The 20,359-nt window shown below is 41.4% G+C and overlaps 1 protein-coding gene across 4 annotated transcripts in view; it reads left to right on the top strand.

Annotated features, from left to right (window-relative positions):
• Positions 1-788: 788 nt before the first annotated feature.
• The window catches only part of ap3b1a (adaptor related protein complex 3 subunit beta 1a), a 56,506-nt gene continuing 36,935 nt past the window's right edge, over positions 789-20,359 (top strand). Inside the window, exons 1-8 of one of the 4 annotated variants that reach the window (XM_085793126.1) lie at positions 789-1,117; positions 8,485-8,560; positions 8,684-8,758; positions 12,266-12,361; positions 12,502-12,662; positions 13,373-13,439; positions 18,313-18,495; positions 19,273-19,428. In XM_085793126.1, the coding sequence (XP_085649252.1) occupies positions 990-1,117; positions 8,485-8,560; positions 8,684-8,758; positions 12,266-12,361; positions 12,502-12,662; positions 13,373-13,439; positions 18,313-18,495; positions 19,273-19,428 (942 nt within the window). In that variant the 5' untranslated portion in view covers positions 789-989. Of the gene's footprint in view, positions 1,118-6,469; positions 7,164-8,484; positions 8,561-8,683; positions 8,759-12,265; positions 12,362-12,501; positions 12,663-13,372; positions 13,440-18,312; positions 18,496-19,272; positions 19,429-20,359 lie in introns of those variants that run through there. The other 3 variants (XR_015037270.1, XM_085793125.1, XR_015037269.1) reach the window with 3 other exon arrangements.

Genomic DNA, 20,359 nt, shown 5'->3' with positions numbered 1-20,359 from the left:
CACACTCGCATTCCATAATTGCGATCAGTGAAATATATGAAAACAATAAAATACAATTTAAAAATGAGAGAAAAAAAATCCAAATTCTTCGACATATTTAAACTTAAAAAAAAGAAAGAAAAAGTAACGCAATAGTTACTTTCTCTGGTAACTAGTTACTATTATAGTGAAGTAGTGGAGTTTCTACTTTTTGGGAGAAGTAATTAGTAACTAATTACTTTTTAAAAGTAACGTTCCCAACACTGCTTAGTACTGAGATGCTCCGTGACAATTTGCTTCGAACATGCTTTATGTGAGGTTTCCATGTTATTTTTTCATCCATAATTATTACACCCAGAAATGTATTTTCATATATCATATAGATAGATAGATAGATAGATAGATAGATAGATAGATAGATAGATAGATAGACAGACAGACAGACAGACAGACAGACAGACAGACAGACAGACAAACAGACAGACAGACAGACTTTATCAAAGACAGAACGAGTAAAAGATAAACACCTACAGGATAGAAACACCAGTAATATACAAACAACCAAGCAAAATGTAATAATTGTAGCGTGTATCAAAAATACTACGCAAAAATACGCAATTTTATGTTCACCTTTCTTCCCTTCTGTGAGAACAGTGGTAACGTTGTTACCTTGGCAACAGAACGGCTCGGGGCGTTCCGTTGTCATAGATATATAAACTCTAGACAAGCAGTTAACATTACATTCATGAACGTTCTTTTCTATGTATCGCAGATCTACGAGACGTCTGCCGCTGAAGCGCTGTCATGTGACACCAACTTGTCCAACTCACACTTCCGCTACTGCGTGTAAAAAAAAAGAAAAAAAGAAAAGTTGGGTGAAATCTCGGAGACAGTTTGGCTGGCTCTGTTTGCACGTTAGTACGCTTTTTGAAACCAAACTCTCCCGAGTCGACGTTCATGAAGAGCTTGTAGCTCGACGGAGGAGCAGAGAACAGGTTAGTTTATCCAGCATGTCGACCACTGCCTTGTACAACGACCAGGGAGGAGCGGAGGCTGCGGTGGAAGCGGGGCAGGAGAGCACCCCGACCACCGCCAACTCCGGGGCTGCCTTCGGACTGTTCAGCGCTGACTTTAAAAAGTAAGTTGTGTTTTTTTTTTGTCCCATAGCACAGCCACGGTGGTTCGTGTGTGTGGCCAACTTTATGGTGCAGCAAATAACTCCCAAATAAGAGGAGAGCAGACATCAACAAGCAGCATCAACAAACCAGGCAGCGATGGCGAATGACTGCTAGCTGTTTGCCCCTGCTGCAGCTAATGTCAAACTGTAACAAATATAAAACATTTCCTCATTTAAACGACTTATTGAGTAATATTTCTCACTTGCTTTATTGTTGTACCGTTGCCCACTCGGTATTAGTGTTTTTACACGTCAAAAATAACCCTGGATAAACTTTGATTGACCCCTTCTTTATTAATTTTTTGTTGTTGTAAATTTGCATACAGTTATTAATTCTTAATGCACCCGGAAATCAACCAGTAGGCTACTAGAGGGATGAGCAATTGATTGGCACCAGCCAAACAAGAATGATATCAACTCAATTGTGGATACCTGTTGATACAACATAGTTTCTTTTTATGATAAATCAGAAATTGTTTGGCATTGACTAGGCTATTCAAGAAAGCAAACATTCAGAGAACAATGGTGGAAATGTTTCAGTGTATTTTAAGAAAAGAATTGCTGTAGCCTATTATGTCAGACATACTGATAATGAAAGTAACCGCCTGCAACATTACACTCTATTATGAAGAAATATACCACCATGCAAAAGATTTGCTGTATGGTAATTGCTTGACATGCTAAAGTAGTCAAGTGTCCATTAAATCAAACACTGGAGTTATTTTATATGAATGTGTTTTGTTTGCTTTCATTTAAAAGCTTGGAAAAGAATGCACAATTAACTTTTTTATTAATATTCGTTCTGATTTTGCCATTTTATATAACAACTTCTGATGAATCGATTGTAAAATTTGCTCTGACAGTTCACATTTTGTCATGGTGCAGTGATGATAAAAACTTAATTTGCAACAATAGGCACGTTTTACATAGTTCAAAGGAAACAGCATCAAGAATGATCTAACTTAATTAAACAGCACAGACTGATTCCTTCTTCCAGATCAGCTGCAGTTGACAAATCTTTAACCAGGTCAGTGAGTCTTTAATCAGAGTGCTTCATAGAAAGTGTACAGTCGTGGTTTTCTCCAGAGAGTCAGCAGAAATGACACTCAGGCTTCAGACTGCATACCTTCCACATTCCTTTATAGTATTAAAATGGAGAACAGCTTTTGAGCGCATGCTGCATGAGCGAGCCAACTACTACAGGGTCTCACACTCGGTACAACACAGTGTTTTTAAAGAGCAGAGTTTTGTATACAGTATAAGCAAACCGTTAAACAAGGATATAAGGAGGATGTTGACAGTGATCATATATAAAGTAATGATTTACATCTCAGCCTGCAGGTGGGTTGGACTGTACTACTTATTGCACCGCAAAACCTTTCTGGCTGTCATTATCCAGCTTTTATGCCATAGGTTAAATGTTTGTTTGCTGTTAGATTATAATGGGAGGTGTGCTGCTTTAACTTATTTTCCCGTGAACAAGGTAAAGCAGTGACCTTAATACATCAACGCTCGCCTATCTTCAATATGAAATTACAATTTTGAATGAGATTTAGGTCCTGTAAACTAGTTTGTTGTTTGAGATTTGTGCAGGATAGTGCTGTGGATGTTGATCATCCTGCTTGTAGCCAATAGTCTTGTATTGGTGGTAAAATATTGATTGGTTCATTTGTATTCAAATCATTTATAGATTCTGCCCTGATTCTTCAGAGCTTCTTTTGTTGCGAAACCGGCAATTTAGTTATTCACACACAGAATTGTCTAGTTGTAGAAACTCGTTCCTCTTTATAGTAACAGGCTGTTCGGTCACAGAGACACAGATCAGATTTTGATTCAGAAAAGCAATAAGACATTGATGTAGCTACAACTAATAAATGAATGAATGGTCTTCAATTTACTGACTCAAGATAAAGACACAGAAAATCTACATGTTCAAGAGGCAAAAAAAACAGCATTCTTTTGTGTTTCTGCATGAAAATTGACCGAAATATTATAAATCTATTTAAAAAATCATTTGCTGATCATTTTTCTGTCTAATGGCCGATTATTTCAGCTTTCCAAAATGTAGAGGTTGATTGAATTTGACCCTAAACCTCCTGTTTTATATGACTGGCCAAGCCTTAATAACACAACGTCTGTGTGTAGATAGATAAGAAAAGAATTATCTGTACTTATTTACATATTGAAAGTTAGAGCCACTAGAATTGGTCAAGGCTTCAGACCTTTTGGACCCTAAAGGACTATTGGTTCTTTTCCAGGAGAAGCAGCCATAGTGAATAAGTATGTTCTTATATATCATGTTGTAAAAGCCGTTCATAATCAACATGTCAGAGTTATAAAACTTAAGCTTCACTGTGAGCATGTTTTGGTCATGTGTTTGGAGTTTCATGTCAGAAAGCTGACACTAGAGGGCAGCCAATCATCAGTGTAACCACGCAGCTTTGTAGTTCAGTGTCAAAAATCTGTTATGCATTTTAGCTGCTTTTGGTTTAACACTCTTGTTGTGGATGAGAGGACACGCACCACTCCAGCTTCTCATTGTGCTTCAAGCAAACCTTTTAAGGCCATGACATTTAAAGAACAACTTTCATTTGTTAAGTACAGTGTTTAAATTTTGCTTAGTGTGCTAAAGGGAACCTCTAAGCTGCCTCACATGACCACCTACTCACTAGGTCATATGTTTGCCGACCTCCAGGCCTGAGCTGCGAGACATGAATGATGCACATAATCCACAATACCTTGAGTTATATATCATGCTTATTTGTTAATTAAAATGAAGTCCCAGCTTGTTTCAGTAGTTGATAAGATATTGAGAGTGTTGTTCAGCTGAAGTTGAATAAAGCCGTGCTTTTGTTATTCGAAATAGCTGAATGTTTGTCACATGTTAACATTCCTGTAATGTTCTGTCGTCTTAAAGGCCTCCTCTTACTGACTGAGAGCTCTATGCCAAGGCCCAAGCGAGGCTGGGAAACATGTGACTATTTTATTATCTGTGACTAAAGAGATATTTCACTGTGCCTGAGAGGTCCGGTTGTATGGATTCACCATATCAACACTTTTACCTGAGCTGCAGAATGAGATGTGTGTGTTTATCTTTAACTTATAACTTTCAGTAAAATTAGGATACCAATGATATACGAGAGAGTTATGTTTCAACTGTATAAGTAAATGCTGCAAAAGACTGAATGAAGAGGAGGTGACGCTGATTAATTTGGATTGGATTGTACTTTATTGTCCCGAAGGGAAATTTGTTTTGGGCTCGAAGCCACTGCATAGACAATACATACGAGACATTCATACAAAGTACTTTCACACCTTTAACATACATTCAAAACAGTAAAGGGTGTTTCCACTCTATTACAAATTTAACTGGACTGTGCTGTTTTAAGAGTCTTAAACACTGAGCTTTGCTATCAGGTGTGTGTGGAGTGTTGGATACGGCAAAGCATTGAATTAATAGTTAGGTTTCATCACAATTTCAGACAGTGTACTAACAGTTTTTCCGACTGCTCATCACCACTACTCCACACTGTGCCACTTTTTGTGCCGTCTTAGATCTTCCCATTGGCAAACTGTTAGCGAGGTCGATTGAAATATTTTAACAAGAACTTGTTTATGTTCCCAGGCCTCTTGGCATCCTCGACCACCAAACCAGAGCCCGGGCTGGTGGCCCTGTTCTCTCCCCTGTTATTTAGGATAATTTACTAACAGTGTTAGTGAGTGATTACTCTTCTGACATGAACAAACATACACTCTTTAACCGCAGTATTTTTATTTGGTTGTTGTTACGTCTCGGAAAAAGTCTGATTTATAGTGTAAGTTTGCTCTGCTGTGACCTTGGGCTTTGTCTTTTCTCACACAGTAAATGTTATCGTGAGTTTATCAAACGTTAGCTTGTTTCAAGGTCAAAAGTGAACTCTCAGTGTGTTTGACCGAAATCTCAAGAGCGGCTGCTTAATATCTCTAATGTCAAGGTTAATTTGTCTGAGACACAGATGGTAATTTTGCACCAAACTGGAAGTGAGATGTTATTTCCACCACACACAGTATATGATGCACTGGTAAAAATGAATGCATAGCTCTGTTTTGAAAAATCTCTATTTAGAAAGCGAGTTAACCACATTAACCAGCGGTTCATTGAGTTACTCTGGTTTATCTGCAGCTCTCCAAACGTATTAAATGGTGAACCATGGGAATTTGAACAGTCAGCTTTGACTTTCACTCAGGCACATCTTACTGTGCATGAAACCACTCCCTCTAACCCTGTGGCGCTTTGACTGTATTGTTTCTTCTTTGGCAATGATCTGCAAATGAACACCAGTGCCACGGCTCTGAAACACATGGATACAGTATTTAGGCTAACTTCAGAAAAAAAGAGAAAATATGGAATTTGGTTTTTCTGCATTTTCTGTAGAGACTCGTCTTTATCAACCTGATAAAAACCAGCTGTAAAATTCATCTTCTGTCTCTGGCTGTACATGCACTCACTTACAAAATACAGTAAGATCCAAAGTAAGAGCTGGCTAGTGTAGCTCCCAGCCACATGGAGGCAGTAGTCTCTGCCGTCTGCAGTCCATCTATCCTTCACACCACTCTTGAATTTAAGAGTTGATGAACAAAAATACAGTGAAAAGCACAAGATCCGACCGGTTTGTCCTCCCAAATTACAGCGAAATGCAAATCTGCAGTAATGATGTTCCACCCTCACGTATGACAAAGGCGTTAAAGTAGATGGATGCACATTTATGATAGATGTTAATTAGGAAGCGGCCATTAAATGCATATCATATAATCATTCTCAGCGTATGTAGAGAGATGTGCAGGTCTAAATTGGCATTAGGCAGCAAACTATGACAGCAATCAAACTTTATAAGTGGTTAAAGGTTTGAAATTCTTGATCAAATCTTCAGTTGCTTGTAACATAAATCTTTTAACAGTGTAACTTTGGACACAGCTGGATAAAAATAGAAATTAGTTTTGTTTCGATTGCCAATAACACACAAAGACATTGACTGTTAAATACATTTGCCAGCTTGTGAAAGCGATCGGATCAGCCGCCCTCGCAATCCTTGTCTTTGAACGTTCACATGTTCAAGGGTATTTCCTGACATTCATCTTGGTGCCGTTATCTTTGATGGAGGCCTGTCCTGTTGGCCTTGCCTGCCTCACTTGGCAGCAGCAGTATGTGCTTTTAGTCGGCGTCAAGCTAAAGTGGATTATTACAGCACAGTGGAGGTGATGAAAAGTAGCTCAGTGTTTACTCACCAGTGCAGATAAGGCCCTCCTTTTTCCCCTAGAGGGAAGTGACCACGGTCACATGCAGGCAGAGCCACACTCCAGAAGCCAGAAGGTGAGATAGGCTGGTTTCTATAGGAAAATGCACACGTATGTCGGAGTTGATATGACTGACCGTGGCCGGTAGTTTCAGGAAAGGGAGTATGGACTTCTGCAGACAGAGAAAGAGGAGAGAGCGGACGCTAACCTCAAGTGTAGGGATAACTTGCCATTAGCGAGCTGGCGGGGCATCTTGTGACTCTTTCTGCCCAAGAGAAGAGGAAGAGAGCAGTGAATGACAGGCACGAAGCCAGTGGAGCCTGTGCTGTTTTTCCCCCTGTTCCTAACTTTGACAGTTATGAGCCACAAGGAGACGAGGACACAACTGTAAATAAAGTCAAGAGAACAGGACACACAGCCTGAGGGAAAGTAATTACTGCAGCTCAGTTTCACTCCTGAGCTGCTGCAAGCAGTCGGGTTTTGTGAACTGGATTTTTGGGTGTTTTTTTTCCGGGACGCTGGATACTGGAAGAGGACTGGTTATTTATTGAAAGTGTTTTTGGACAGCCGGTATGGACGCGGGTTTCTCTTTGCGCTCGGAGGCAGTGGGAGCGATGAGGACAGCGCTGGTGTCTGCTGAGAACTTACAGCTCACTCTGAAGACTGAGCTGAGTCAGGAAGAACAAGCCCTCACACACTCCAACAGTAACCCAAAGGAGACACACAAAGCCGGGTACTGTTGTACGATCACACACACACACACACCTCTCTGGAGAGCTGTGGCTTTTACTTCTTAATTAATCGTAGTTATAAGTCACATTGTCGTTAGCCTCGCCTGGGTGGATACTAAAGTTAGCAGCAGTTAGTCTTTCAAAATACAACATCAGTGAAAATGGCAATGCATTAAAATACTGTTTTGGAGCAATTATTTCCTAATTTTTTAGCACTTTGCATCTATTTAACTTACATAAGGAATGCTAATTTAATCTCATTATCAGTTGTTGGTGTATATGTTGACCTATAAGTGTTGAACTAAGTACATCTAACACAACAAAGACAACCTCGCAATTAGTTTGTCAACCATAGGAAATTGACAAGTTGAGTTTCCAAGTGTAAAATGTCCTGAACAATCAAATTATGTATAACATGCAGAAAATGATTATTGGCTGATACATTGCTGTCATTTTTTAAAACATACAAAAAACATGCATATTGTTTATTTGAATTGCATGAATGGTAATATATTCTTATTTAAAATATAAACATACATATACCTATAGCCATTTAACTTAGCAATACGTCCCTCCAGGATTAATAGATTTCCAATGACAGTTATTGGAACTGAGACAAATGGTTGGTGATGGCACAAGTTTAAACATCTCCAGGTAGTGTATGCTAGTTGCTCTGCAGGGCTCCACTCAGATACTATAACAGTGTTTTGAGGAAAAAATGCAAACATGCAACATGCTAACAGCAACAGTGAATAGCATGCAAACACCTTAAAATTTCTGTTAAAATCTGCACAATGTTTTATTGTGATATTTTATTCTGCACCAGACTCAACCAAGGTAGACATAACACTGGTTGCATTGATTGCATCGCTGGTTGCACCGGTTGCATCAGCTGCATTTGGGAGTTTTGTTTGTTTCCCATCGGTGCATTACATTTTTCAGTGTTTTTGCTCCTGTGTGGAACAACCAACCTGCTGTGTCTTTTTTTACAATGACAATGTGTGTTAGCGTTAGTCAAGGATTGAGCATTGTCATCATGTGAGCGCTGATTGGTTTTAGTGGACATTGTGGACGTTGTGATGGTGAAGATAACATCCCTGTTGTTTGGTCAGGTGCTCTGTCAGCGTCCCACCTGACTCCTATAGAGCCACAGGAGCTGATGTGACTGTGCCTGCTGTAATCTGTGAACAGATGTGGTAAACATGGAGCGTTCACAGCACCTTTGGTCAAGCTCTAACCTCTGAAACTGATTAGTCAAGTCCCCCTTAAGAAAGTCAAATGTTGACCTTAATAAACAACAACAACCACACTTTTTGTCCTCAGGAATGAAGACCTTAAAGAGATGTTGGAGAGCAACAAGGAGTCGCTCAAACTGGAGGCCATGAAAAGGGTCGTTGGCGTAAGTGCATCATGGGAATTCACACATTACACAAATTGCAAAGCATGTCATTTCACATTAGCTGTGTTGATTTTAATATCAGTTATAAGATTTGTTGGATATTGTCTTTTAATTCATTTTCAGCTGATCGCCAAAGGGAAAAATGCCTCAGAGCTGTTTCCTGCAGTCGTGAAGAACGTAGCGAGTAAGAACATCGAGGTATGACTGTTAATCACTGTTAAGAAATGTATATCACGGGAAAGCATCATCTCTCCTATTACTACACGGCTATGATTCATTTAATTCTCGTGCAACAGAGCACGTGGCGTCTGAGCACGACGTCACAGAGGGAACTTCTTCACACAGAACAATAGTCGACTCATGTGGGTTTAATTCAGTGAGAACTTTTCCTTAATTTAGTTTGTCTTTATTTGTTTAGCTAAATTATTATTCCTCGTATTGTTGTTATTATATTGACAAGTTTTTTTGTGGGAAAAACTTTGATGTGTTTCACTGGACAAAAATGTCTGATTTAATTAATCACAATTCTTATGTAATTCTGAAAGAGAGAAAGATGAAGATGAGTGTAATGTGGAAATGTGGTACAATCTATACATCTGCTGCTTGAAAAATCCAAACTATCCATGGAAATACAAGTCTGGGTTCCTTTATCCAAGTTTTTTGCTTTAAAAAATAAGAAATACATGTAGATTTAAAGGTTGAATATGGAGAATGCTTATTAAAAGCTATATTTTTTCAAAAATAATACACCCATGGGGCGTTTAGAGGGGTGCAGAATACAAATACTGCTTTTCTATTAAAAAATATAAGAAATCTGTATTAAATAATCTAAGAAATTTTGACAGGTTCGTCAATGACTTGCTGTTTACATCGTACCAGTAGCCGCATTGGGGGTCACTTCTCCACTGTTTTGCTAAGCCTCCTCCCGGTCGTGTGCGTTTGTTTTCAACGAAGCCTTTTATAATCAATCTATGGATCGATGGATTATCATATGCATGTTACAATGTGTTTAATGTAGTCTAATCTGTCATAAGAGATTACGGTTTATGGGGGACGTTTGTGACGCAGACTCGCGGTGCCACCGAGACGAGAGCTTTGCAGGTCTGGTTTTCAGGCCCATTTTGGATGGATGGAGCCTCCACTCTCCCTTTAACAAGTTACAGGTCATTTATCTAACATCACAATTAGTCTGAAGCTGTTTAATGGCGGTAAAAATGAAACATAAAGTAAATATCCTGCATAGTTCTTCTCCTCTGTGCTACTCTGATCTCCCTATCAACGGTGCGTTACACTGGAATTATTTTTTTCAATTCCTATCTCTGATCAATAGACGGTGGTATTCTGCATAGTCTCAGGACTGCCGGTGATTAATGAAATGCACAATTTAACACTTTCCTGTGTGTGTGCAGACATTATATTTCTTGCCTTGACCATGACCAGCCCATATGGGAGGAGATACACTTCGTTTACATAGGAAGACAGTTTTTCTATATCTACTTTGCTTTTGTCACAGTTTTGGACAAGGATTAACAACCAATCTCTTAATCTGTTGTGAGGAGACTTAAAATGTCTGTTTAAAGTAGTTCAGATGTTGTTTATTTTGCAGCCGCAAATTTAGTCTTGTTCATCTTCATCAGAAGATTATTTATTGTTTTTATCACCTTTAACCTTTTTTTTTATTATTTAGTATATTTTTGGGGCTTTTAATGCCTTTAGTTGATAGCACAGTGGAGAGAGAGACAGGAAATGGGGAGGCAAAGAGGGGGAATGACATGCAGGAAAGGGCTGCCCGATTCGGGATTCGAACCGGGGCCACCTGCAGTGAGGACTATAGCCTCAACATGGGGCAGCAGCTCCACCAGGTGAGCTAAACGCCGCCCCGAGCCGTAGAAATTTTGACCTCCTGGATCTGTGATTACACTTACTTTTCCTTTTTCAACCAATAGCACAACTAGTTTTATTATTGCAAATCATGAGTTTGTGCAGCAGCAGCAGCATGAAGACACAGTAAGTTAGCATGGGCCTGCGTTAATCCTCCACTAAGTCATGTAATATCTGAGCCAGTCCTTACTGACAGACTGAACTATTTGAGCGAATGACCATAAACACTAAGCAGCAGCTCGAGAGGGGTTCCCATGCCCAGAGACTGTGAATATTGATTAGCAGCCGCGGAATAATCAGGTAGCGTGAGGTGCAGCATGTGAGCGGGGGGCCCTGAAGCCGGGCGCTGTGTGCAAGGCATGCAGCCGAAAGCAGCTCGTGGCAGGGTAGGGGAGCAGGTGGGTGGATGTAATTGGCAGAAGAGAGCCCACAGTCACGTCTCCTGTCTCCCACCTCACACACACCAGCTGCTAAGGTAGTGTGAGGTCTCGGACTGTGTTTTCTCTTCCCCTCTCGCTCTGCTTCTTTTCCTAGCTCCTGCACATCTCTCGACTCGACGACACACATCCAGTATGTCTCGCTAAAAAACGGCCTCTTACCCTCGTTCCCACCCTCATCCTCCCTTTTTTTTTTTCTTTCTCCTCGTCACCGAGAGCTGCCATCGATCACCACTAGATAGAAAACAGCACAAGAGCATGCAGGTTATTGACAGTGTTGCGTGATTTAATAGCGGTGCTCTTTATTTTCTTTTAATCGTCGCTGCACTTCATTTTAACACCACACATCATACGTGAATTGATATTGATACGTGTGATGTTTTTCAGAGCATATTCAAGTAGAAAAATGAGTAAGGTCTCGTGTGATGCAGAGCAATTTTCACTTGTGGAGCCCTTAATCGTCTACTGCCTGGTTCAAAATGAAACCAGGCGAATACTTTGTGGTCGTAGAAACCAGAACCTTGAGGGCAGATGGGTTGTGTCTCCTTTTTTATAGTGAGTAATGCCATTAATTCCAGCGGTAATGACCAGAACGATGATTGAGAACTGTGGCGCACTGCTGCAGGTCAATACTCGCTGCTTTAGAAAGCACGGTGCTGATTACTGGGTAAAGCTCTCGGTGATTGTACCTAAACTGTAACCTTACCCCTGACCTCGACCTTTAAATCAAGCTCTTATATTAAATTATAAACACCTCCTCAAGTAAATCATCAGTTTTCATCACCACCCTCTTCTTCCAGTTCCTTCATCTATATAAATCCACGGCCTGCTTAGTCCAGCTCTTGTTTTATCCTCCTCTCTCTCCTTTCTGAATAGCCGATGTGAATCAGCAGAGGACCAACCTTTGGTCTCCACTCACACTCGTTCAGAAAGCAGGACAAATATTATCTCAGGCTTTCCTGCGTGAAAAGAAGAGGAGGCGTGGAAGCCAGAACTCAAGACAGAGGGGGTGCAAATAATTCAATGGCAATTTTGCAAAGGAACAAAAATACATCACCTCGCTGTCTGCCTGAAACAACACTGGGCTGAGTCTGCAGCCAGTGATACCAAGACAGGAAAACTTTATACAGTATATCAACTTTTTTTTTTTCTTACCGCCTTAGAATAATAAACTCAAAGTTCCCACAGAAAGAAAAGCTCTCTTTGTTGCTTTGTACGTTATTGTTCGTTTTATCCTCTTTATAGCTTTTATTTATTATCACATACTGTAAACGTGTTTTAGCACACAGCTGGTTTTCTAGATTGCCTTTCCTCACGTGCTGCGTTAATACCTCAACACTGCAGCTGTTTCAATTTGTTGCTGTTGCTGTTTAATTGTCCTTCGCAGCTTAAGAAGCTTGTGTATGTCTACCTGGTGCGGTACGCAGAGGAGCAGCAGGATCTGGCTTTACTATCCATCAGCACCTTCCAACGGGCCCTGAAGGTAACACTCCTACTTTATGGTTACTTAAGACGCTTTTTCTTTAATATTAATATATTTGTGCATGCACATCTGTATGCACATCCACATAGAAAACATTCCTTCACACCCTGACACACTGTGGTTTCGTCTCTTTGTTGCAGGACCCAAACCAGTTCATCCGGGCCAGTGCACTGAGGGTTCTGTCCAGTATCCGAGTCTCCATCATCGTCCCCATCATGATGTTGGCCATCAAGGAGGCCGCAGCCGACCTGTCCCCGTACGTCAGGAAGACGTCGGCCCATGCCATCCAGAAGCTCTACAGGTACTGTGCCTGCGCTCATTAGCTTCACAGTTAATACATGTTGGGTAATGTTGACTTTAAGGGTTTTCCCTTTGTGCTATCAGCTGAATCTTTGCATGAGTCAAAGAGTGAATGAATCCCTGAAATATGAATGAAGGTGCAAAAATTGAACCAGAAACAGATCAGCTGCTTTTTTTTTTACTTCTCATTTTACCTGGCTTGTGTTTGTTATCTTCTTAATTCAAAGTTTTACCTGTAAAACTGTGAAATCTAAAACTATCCAAACCAAAGCCAATGAGGTTGTACTCAAATATTCAACTAACAGCCCAGAAATATTGAGTCTGCAGTCAGAGGTGACAAAGAAAAGCAGCAAATCATCACATTTCAGAAGATTTAACATGTAAATGTTTTGAATTTTTGATTGAAAAAGGACCAGATCAGGTTGTTATTGAAATGATGATTATTACATACAACTGTCTGTTATATGAGGAGCAGCGAGCGAGTGATCACACAGCTTCAATCAGAGAATAAAAAGATGCTCATAGATAGTTGATCTAATTCATTGTAAGCACCCACACTTATCTGTATTCGGAGCGCACAGAGGGGACATGATTTAATTTGTAAGTCCATCAAGTTTCCATATTATGTGAATAATTGCCATTCCTTAGTTGACACATAGTTATTTCAAAGCTCTCTCCCTCTCTTTTGCTCTCTCTCCCTGTTGTCTTCAGCCTGGATCCAGAGCAGAAGGAGCAGCTGATTGAAGTGATAGAGAAACTATTGAAAGACAAAAGCACGGTAAGTACAGACTGAGCAGTGAGTGTCGTACAGTCTCGTTTCCCCGTGTTGAGAGACGGTGCAGACCACTGGAGGGCGCCCCAGTCAAGCGGTTCTCCTCCTCAGCTCTCCATCCCACAGCTCATTCGGCAATGCCATGGTTTGTTAACACCCACTTAAACCCACACATCTTCAGATGCTCCTTGTTAAGTGTCCATTTGGAAGGAATTTTCGCACTGATGCTAGTGTCAGTTTAATTTTCTCAAAGGCCAACTTCTTTCTCTTTTTTTCCAAAATGGAGCGTAAATGAGCTGGATTCTCAAATTCTGTGTTTAGGCCAGCCACCGACACAATGCAGGCAAAGCCCATTAGAAGTCAGCAGGCAACGCATTAATTTGAGGAGGTCACAGTGAATACTAAGGGTGTTTAAATGCCAATTTCAAATATGTAGACGTTGGCTACAGAATGCAGAGTGTGTCGGGGTTCGTTCGTGCAAGTCATGCACAGTTTGCCGTAATTATGTATTCACGGCGTATACCTATCATTATACAAACAAAACAAAGCGGCTTAGGCCAAGGGGGGGATGGAAAGCCCAGTACCAGATGCATAGCATATTTAGCCCCAGACGCTAACGAAGACAGATGACTTCTCCCCGTTGGAGCCCACATCGTGAGTCTGGGGACAGAGAGAGAGGGCACTATCATCACACAGACGCACAGGCACTATCAGCTGGTGATGAATGGCGAAAAAACCCAAACATAGTGGATACTTAATCGCTATCAAGCGATGCATTTTTATGACACTAGGATGGGAGCATTTAGAGCAGTGGACAGTCCTCTTGTCAGTTTACTGCAATGCCGTGGGAGGATGTCTCCGAGTTGAATCGGTGCTACTGAAGGGGAAAATGTAGCTTGATGTAAAGGGCCACTCTGCAGAGTTTACACATAAATCTCAGTTTACTTGTCATTAGCAGTATCACTCAGCCCGATACAACGGTATAATGTCTTCTGTAGCTCTGGCAGGAATTGTGTGGATGTCATCAGGGTTGTCTCAGCTACGCATTTGTAAGCAGAAAATCACGTGGGATCGGTGAGGTTTGAGGTCGGCAGGGATAAAAACAATGCTGGTTGCATCATGGGAAATATAGGATTCAGTGTTTTTGATACTAGACCTGGAGGTAGGATATCTCAGTCTCTCTTTTCTTTTTTCCATCTTTTATAGAAGTGCAAAATTATATCTGTGGAGTGCCTCTAATAATACTGTAATAACAATATGCATGAATTGAATAAAATTACATTGTGAGGCAGCTAATGAAATGATTTCTATAAGCACCATTTGGCTATTTGTTTTCTAAACTGCTTGTTCTCCCAGCATGCACTAGGCAAGACACAGAACAGATGCAGGACAGGTTATATGCCACATAAATATAAATGCAAATTACACTAAGAATTGTGTGCATGCTCGATTACAGACTAGGTTTAATGGACTACCCAAAGGTATTTTGTCTCTTACAAGTCAAAATATCAAAATGTTTCTTCTTTATTGCAGATGTTTTGGTAAAACTAATGTTATAAATAATGGATCAGTTGTGTTAAGTGTCCAACATGTGCAGTACCACATCCATGATAGCTACTTTAATATATCAAAATATCTTTGGAGGAGCTGTTTCGCCACCTTACTTTGCCTTTTCTCACTTAAAAACAAGGCGACCAATGCCGTTCTGCTCTATGCGATGTTAATCGATCAATTTAACTGCAAATCAGCGAATTCATTTGGCTAAATGCTCTTTAGCTGATGTCACGATGCTGCCTGTTAACGCAGGAAACATTTGGTTATTGTCCCGGTGCTGAGGCGTCGTCCAGGCCCTCCTGACATTTACCTTTTACAGATGTGCCTGTTTGGTTAAATGGCTGTGACACACGGGGGGCTGCTTATAGGCAGGATGGTTTAAAGAGAAAATGGGAAGGCCTGATGACAGAGACAACATAGGAGTTTGTGCAGCTGTTTTACCGTGATGGATCTATTATCCAGCCATTACAAGATAAATGATCGATCCCTCCCATGCTACCCCTCCCTCCCTCCCCCCGTGCCCGCCCCATCCTGCACCTTCTGCAAAATTGAAATGAGAACAGAAAGGAGGGGCAGGGGGCGAAGGAAGGAAGGGGTGGGGGGGGGCACTATGATTAGGGGCTAGGTGAGACGCCCATTAATTTAAGAGTAAAAGGAGGGGAGAGGGAAGAGAGCAGGAGAGGAGCAAGCGCAGGGAGGATAGGCCGACCCCACGCCGGGCCATCAATCAAAAAGGCGCACGTTGTCTCTGGCGTGATGACCCAGCACTCTCTGCCTCTCTGGCACCCTAATTAGAATTCATAGCAAAATAGATGCAAGGAAACGGTTTGGGCCCTTCATAATTTTATAGGAAATTTATTGTTATTAGAAGAACCATTTGCTTAGTGTGATTTTTCCATTACCGGCTTGTCACGCAGGGTAGATAATATGGTCGAGGGCGGCGGAGGAGGAGGAGGGGGAGGAGGGAGGAGGAGGTGTATGAACTCCATAGATTGGGGTGTCAGTTTTGTTGATGGTGCATGTAGTTTACCTTGGAGCTGTGTCTAATGGGGGAAGTTGGTAGAGAATGCACAAAGCCTTTGCAGCAGGATCCACATGCTCAGAAATAGTGCTGCCTGTAATAGCCTTAGAGACAGGAGGAGGCCCGGGGAGGACGCATGGCGAGGACGACACCCCCCCCTTCCCCCATGGCAAAAATGCACACCAGTTCACACTAAACGTATATAACTGACTACTATTAGAGACCTGCTGTGCTTTAATCCGCCGTGCAGATACTCTAACGTAGATACAAGCCTTTATTACTCGGTTTACACAATTTTATTTATTTATACTGTTGATAAAGACGATATGAAGACAAAATAACAATGCATATCATCACTGTGTGGCTGCTGTGAGTGGTTTAGCTTAGCTCCCTCATCGTATTTAGTGGATTATTCCAGAGTAATGGGGATGTTGTTGTTGGAAAAAGAGATGCTGCTCTTGAATTTTCATAATGTAATTTTTTCGATGCGCTGAGCACAACAAACCGAATCCCGTTCACTTCCTCTGTATTAGGACGGTGGTAGAGACCAAACCAAAACCAAAACAAACCCTGCAGACAGTTATCATTATGATTGATCAGGTTTAATTGATAATGAAGGGGAACATTTTCCGCTGTATATACTATTACATATAACTCTATTTCACTTCCAATAGTACGGTCTCCTTAAGGCCACACCGGCTTTCCCACAGCACACACTCACAGTTCAGTCGGTTTCCACATATTTACAGAAACTCTAGTCTACACAGTTGATTTTCCGGAGATGGATCGCGCGGTTCTTTCACTAAAAAACATTATTCGTCCTGCCGGAGCCGAGTCAAATGGATAAAGTCGTGAAAGCACACTCATCATTAGATGCAGCTTTAGCAACTATAGAAAGAGTGTGACATCTGTACTCATTGTCACGTACTGTAAATATCATCACAGTGATGTGCAGGAAGCAGAGGAGACATATGAAGAGGGATGGCACTGTAGATAACTGCACATGTTCATTCAGGTGATATAAACCTGTTATCAGTTGTCACTAGTTACACCCCTAGTTACCATTTTAATAGGTACACTTTGCTTAAACTGATGCAGACTAAAAAATCCTCCATAAAGACATAATGTTCAATTTGTTTTGTTTTAAAGAGAGATTATTATCCTGCGGATGCAGTTTGTGCTGCTGTTGTTTTGGAGGTTGCACCCACCAATATTTTTTATTTTTAATGATATTTACTTCATGTTCAACCCTAGTTTTTGCAAGATTTACAAATAAACCTACAACCAAGGGTATAGTACGCCTGGTAATGTTGCCATTAAGCTATTTCCTGTAACATGTACCTGTACGTACATGGTATTTCTGCTCGTGGGTCACTCAGTGAATACAGCTTCATACATCAAAATGTAGTCGCCTGCTCCTGCAGCGACTCATTCATCAGTATCAGTAATGTTTCTGCCAGGAGGCCAATCATCGGTCGGATTTAAGACCCTGATTTCTTAGAGAATCCACAGACACAGAGCCGCACACGTACACACCTCATGCACACAGAAACGCACACACAATCAATGCAGGCTCATGACAATGCTGATGGGTAAATGCACCGGGTTCCCACAGGGCCACCGGGGGCCAGAAGGCTTTAATTGGGAAGACCAGATTCTGCTCCCTTTCTCTTCTTCTTCACCCTTGCCTGCCCGTGATAATGCTGTTTGCATATTAATACGCCGCCTTGTCACTCACTCAGTCTCGCAGTCAGCCGGCGAGCCAGCAGGCAGTTTGGGTGGTAGGGGGGCATGCAACAGCCAAATGGGTTTTTTCCTCCCACCAATGAAATATAGTTGATTATTGGCTCTCTCTCAGCTGCGGCTCCCTCCTCGTGCTCCTTTCCCCGTGAATTGAACATAAAATTAGGTTTGTACCTGAGCAAAGATGTAATTTATGGGGAAGATTGCGAGAAACACTTATTGATGGGTTTCCTTCACAGGGCTGTTCAAAACTTTAAGAGCAAACATTTTCCTTCTAATTATCAGGTAACTACTTAGACGCTGAACTGTGTATATTGTCATCAGAGTAGTAAATTAACATTGTTTTTTTCCCAAGTGCAGTAATTTTGATCAGCGTCATATCTTTTAAGTGGTTTATTTCCCTAGAGTATATATATTACAGCTTGTTTAACACTTAAAGTCTTTTTTCAATTTGTAAACTGCTGCACTTTCTTATAGCTTCAAGAAATATATTAAAAAAGCAGCATTTCCCTCACGCCCTCCTCTTCTCTCCATCCCTTCAAATCGTTTTTGTGTGTGTAGCTGGTGGCCGGCAGCGTGGTGATGGCCTTCGAAGAAGTGTGTCCAGATCGCATCGACCTGATCCACAAGAACTACAGGAAGCTGTGTAACCTGCTGGTGGACGTGGAGGAGTGGGGCCAGGTGGTCATCATCTCCATGCTGACTCGCTACGCCAGGACGCAGTTCGTCAGCCCCTGGAAGGAGGTGAGCCACTCAGGACCCCCCAAAAAAACCATCAGGAATCCAAATCCATATAGTTGCAAATTCACCAAATATATTTATTTATTGATTCATTTATTCTCAGCTCCGTAAGCATCCTTGATAGTCAGCAGACGTGGTAGCAACCCCCTGCTCATCCTAACTACCTTGTTAGTTTCCTACAAATGCAGGATGCATCGTGTCCTGTGCTCATGTGCGCGGCAGGAAGAGATACACCTGCCGCCGAGTGTCTTTGAATATCAACAAGAACTCTCAATAATCAAACACTTACTCCTGGGTCACAATCATGAATATATCCTGTCACTGTGAATCTTGTTTTATCAGCGTGTCTGTCTGATCTTAAACGATAAGTGTGGTGATACTTCATCATTTTCCTTTTTGTCAGCAGTTTGGAAATGAACAGTGTGCATCCAAAAGCCAGATAGGTGTTGATTCTCTGAGCAATAGAAATCAACACTTGTCCAAAAACAAGTGATTATTTGAGTAATATGTCATATAAACTATAAATTAGTGTACTTTAAAATGTCAGAATCTAGTATTTTGCTATATAACTATACATTCCTGATGCATATTATAGGTTTATAGGTTCAACAGGTAGAAGGTAGAACACCTCTGAGACTAAATACAGCGGCAGCAGAGCAGTCTCACCTGGTAATAATCAGTTTAAAACCATGATGTTATGTGTTTCATACTCAGGAGGATGTTTGAGGCTGTATAGTTTAATGCATTAGTGTGATGCGTTGTGTTGTTTGTGTGTTTCAGGGCGCCATGTTTGACGAGAACAACGAGAAGACGTTCTATGACTCTGACTCCGAGGAGAAGAAGGACCAGACGGAGGCCAGGCCGTACATCATGGATCCAGATCACAGACTGCTGCTGAGGAACACCAAACCTCTGCTGCAGAGCAGGAACACTGCCGTGAGTCACACAACAGACTTAAAGGGATAGTTCAACATTTTGGCAAATCGGCCCATTGCCATAATCCCTATAGTCACAGCAGTAGGTTCGTTACCTTTTATTGCCGGTGCAAGCCATTTTTAGAACGGCGGAACAGAGCTGCAAGCTGCTCAGAGCTACGCTACGGAGGCTCATGGGATTTCTTGGTTTCCCTCATCAAATACACAATCCAACAACTCCAAAACGCTCTGGTGGACAAGTTGTGACCTGCACATTCACCATGCTATGAGATGATAACAGAACGTCACGAGACGGAGTTGTTTTCAAGGTAAATTCATGCAAAACCGCTGATGCGCGTTTCCGTCAGGGGCAGTAACATTCCATTATTATCTCATAGCGTGGTGAATGTGCAGGTCACAACTTGTCCACCAGAGCGTTTTGGAGTTTTTGGATTGTGTATTTGATGAGGGAAACCAAGAAATCCCATGAGCCTCCGTAGCGTAGCTCTGAGCAGCTCACGGCTCTGCCCCGCCGTTCTAAAAATAGCTTGCACCGACAATTAAAGGTAACGACGAACCTACTCCTAAAACTATAGAGATTATGGCAATGGGCCAATTTGCCAAAATGTTGAGCTATCCCTTTAACACTAGTAATCCTCAAACCATTAAGAGTAGAGAGAACACACTCCTGGATAAAGAGTGCAGCTTTTTAACCTGTTGAGAGATATTAACATTGGGTAAATGTAGGTTTTTTTTAAGGGTGGCCTCTGCTTATGTCTCAGTGTATCCTGTGGAATAAAACAGCTAGTGCTGCTATAGAGATACTGTACACAGGCTGTCAAATGAATCCCCCATCAATAATACAGCCCAAGATGTATTTTCTTACACAAATAGAACATGCACACCTGGACACATAACTCAAAGACACAGGGATACATACACACACCTGCCCC

Source organism: Trachurus japonicus, chromosome 12, assembly GCF_045865225.1.
Source record: "Trachurus japonicus isolate A0001 chromosome 12, Traja_1.0".
NCBI classification, from domain to species: domain Eukaryota; kingdom Metazoa; phylum Chordata; class Actinopteri; order Carangiformes; family Carangidae; genus Trachurus; species Trachurus japonicus.
This window is presented reverse-complemented; position numbering and strand designations above follow the sequence as displayed.